This window comes from Penaeus monodon, chromosome 30, assembly GCF_015228065.2.
Source record: "Penaeus monodon isolate SGIC_2016 chromosome 30, NSTDA_Pmon_1, whole genome shotgun sequence".
Classification (NCBI taxonomy): domain Eukaryota; kingdom Metazoa; phylum Arthropoda; class Malacostraca; order Decapoda; family Penaeidae; genus Penaeus; species Penaeus monodon.
This window is the reverse complement of record NC_051415.1, coordinates 29,186,146-29,186,376: the sequence shown is the minus strand read 5'-3', so window position 1 is coordinate 29,186,376 and position 231 is coordinate 29,186,146. Positions and strand designations below refer to the sequence as shown.

The window sequence follows — 231 nt, the reverse complement described above, 5'->3', positions numbered from 1 at the left end:
ATACCTGCGACGCCACGAAGACCAGCTCGGGGTAGTCCTCCATCAGTCTGACCTGCGACGCATAGCTCCTGCCCACCTTCCTCTTGGTCTCCGAGTAGGGCCAGAGCCAAGCGGAGTCGATGTGGCAGTTCCCGACGGCCGAGAGAGTGTGGGCCCTGGCACCGTTGCCCTTGGCGAAGTGGCGGTCGGCGAGCTGGCTGGCACCGCTGGAGATTTGTCGGGAAGGGGGGG

The 231-nt window shown here is 65.4% G+C and overlaps 1 protein-coding gene across 1 annotated transcript in view; it reads right to left on the bottom strand.

Annotated features, from left to right (window-relative positions):
- Window positions 1–231, bottom strand: part of LOC119592397 (alpha-mannosidase 2C1-like) — a gene marked incomplete in the record, with an annotated part of 33,450 nt that overhangs the window by 13,810 nt on the left and 19,409 nt on the right. Inside the window, 1 exon segment of the mRNA XM_037941219.1 lies at window positions 5–206. Within this exon segment, the coding sequence (XP_037797147.1) occupies window positions 5–206 (202 nt within the window).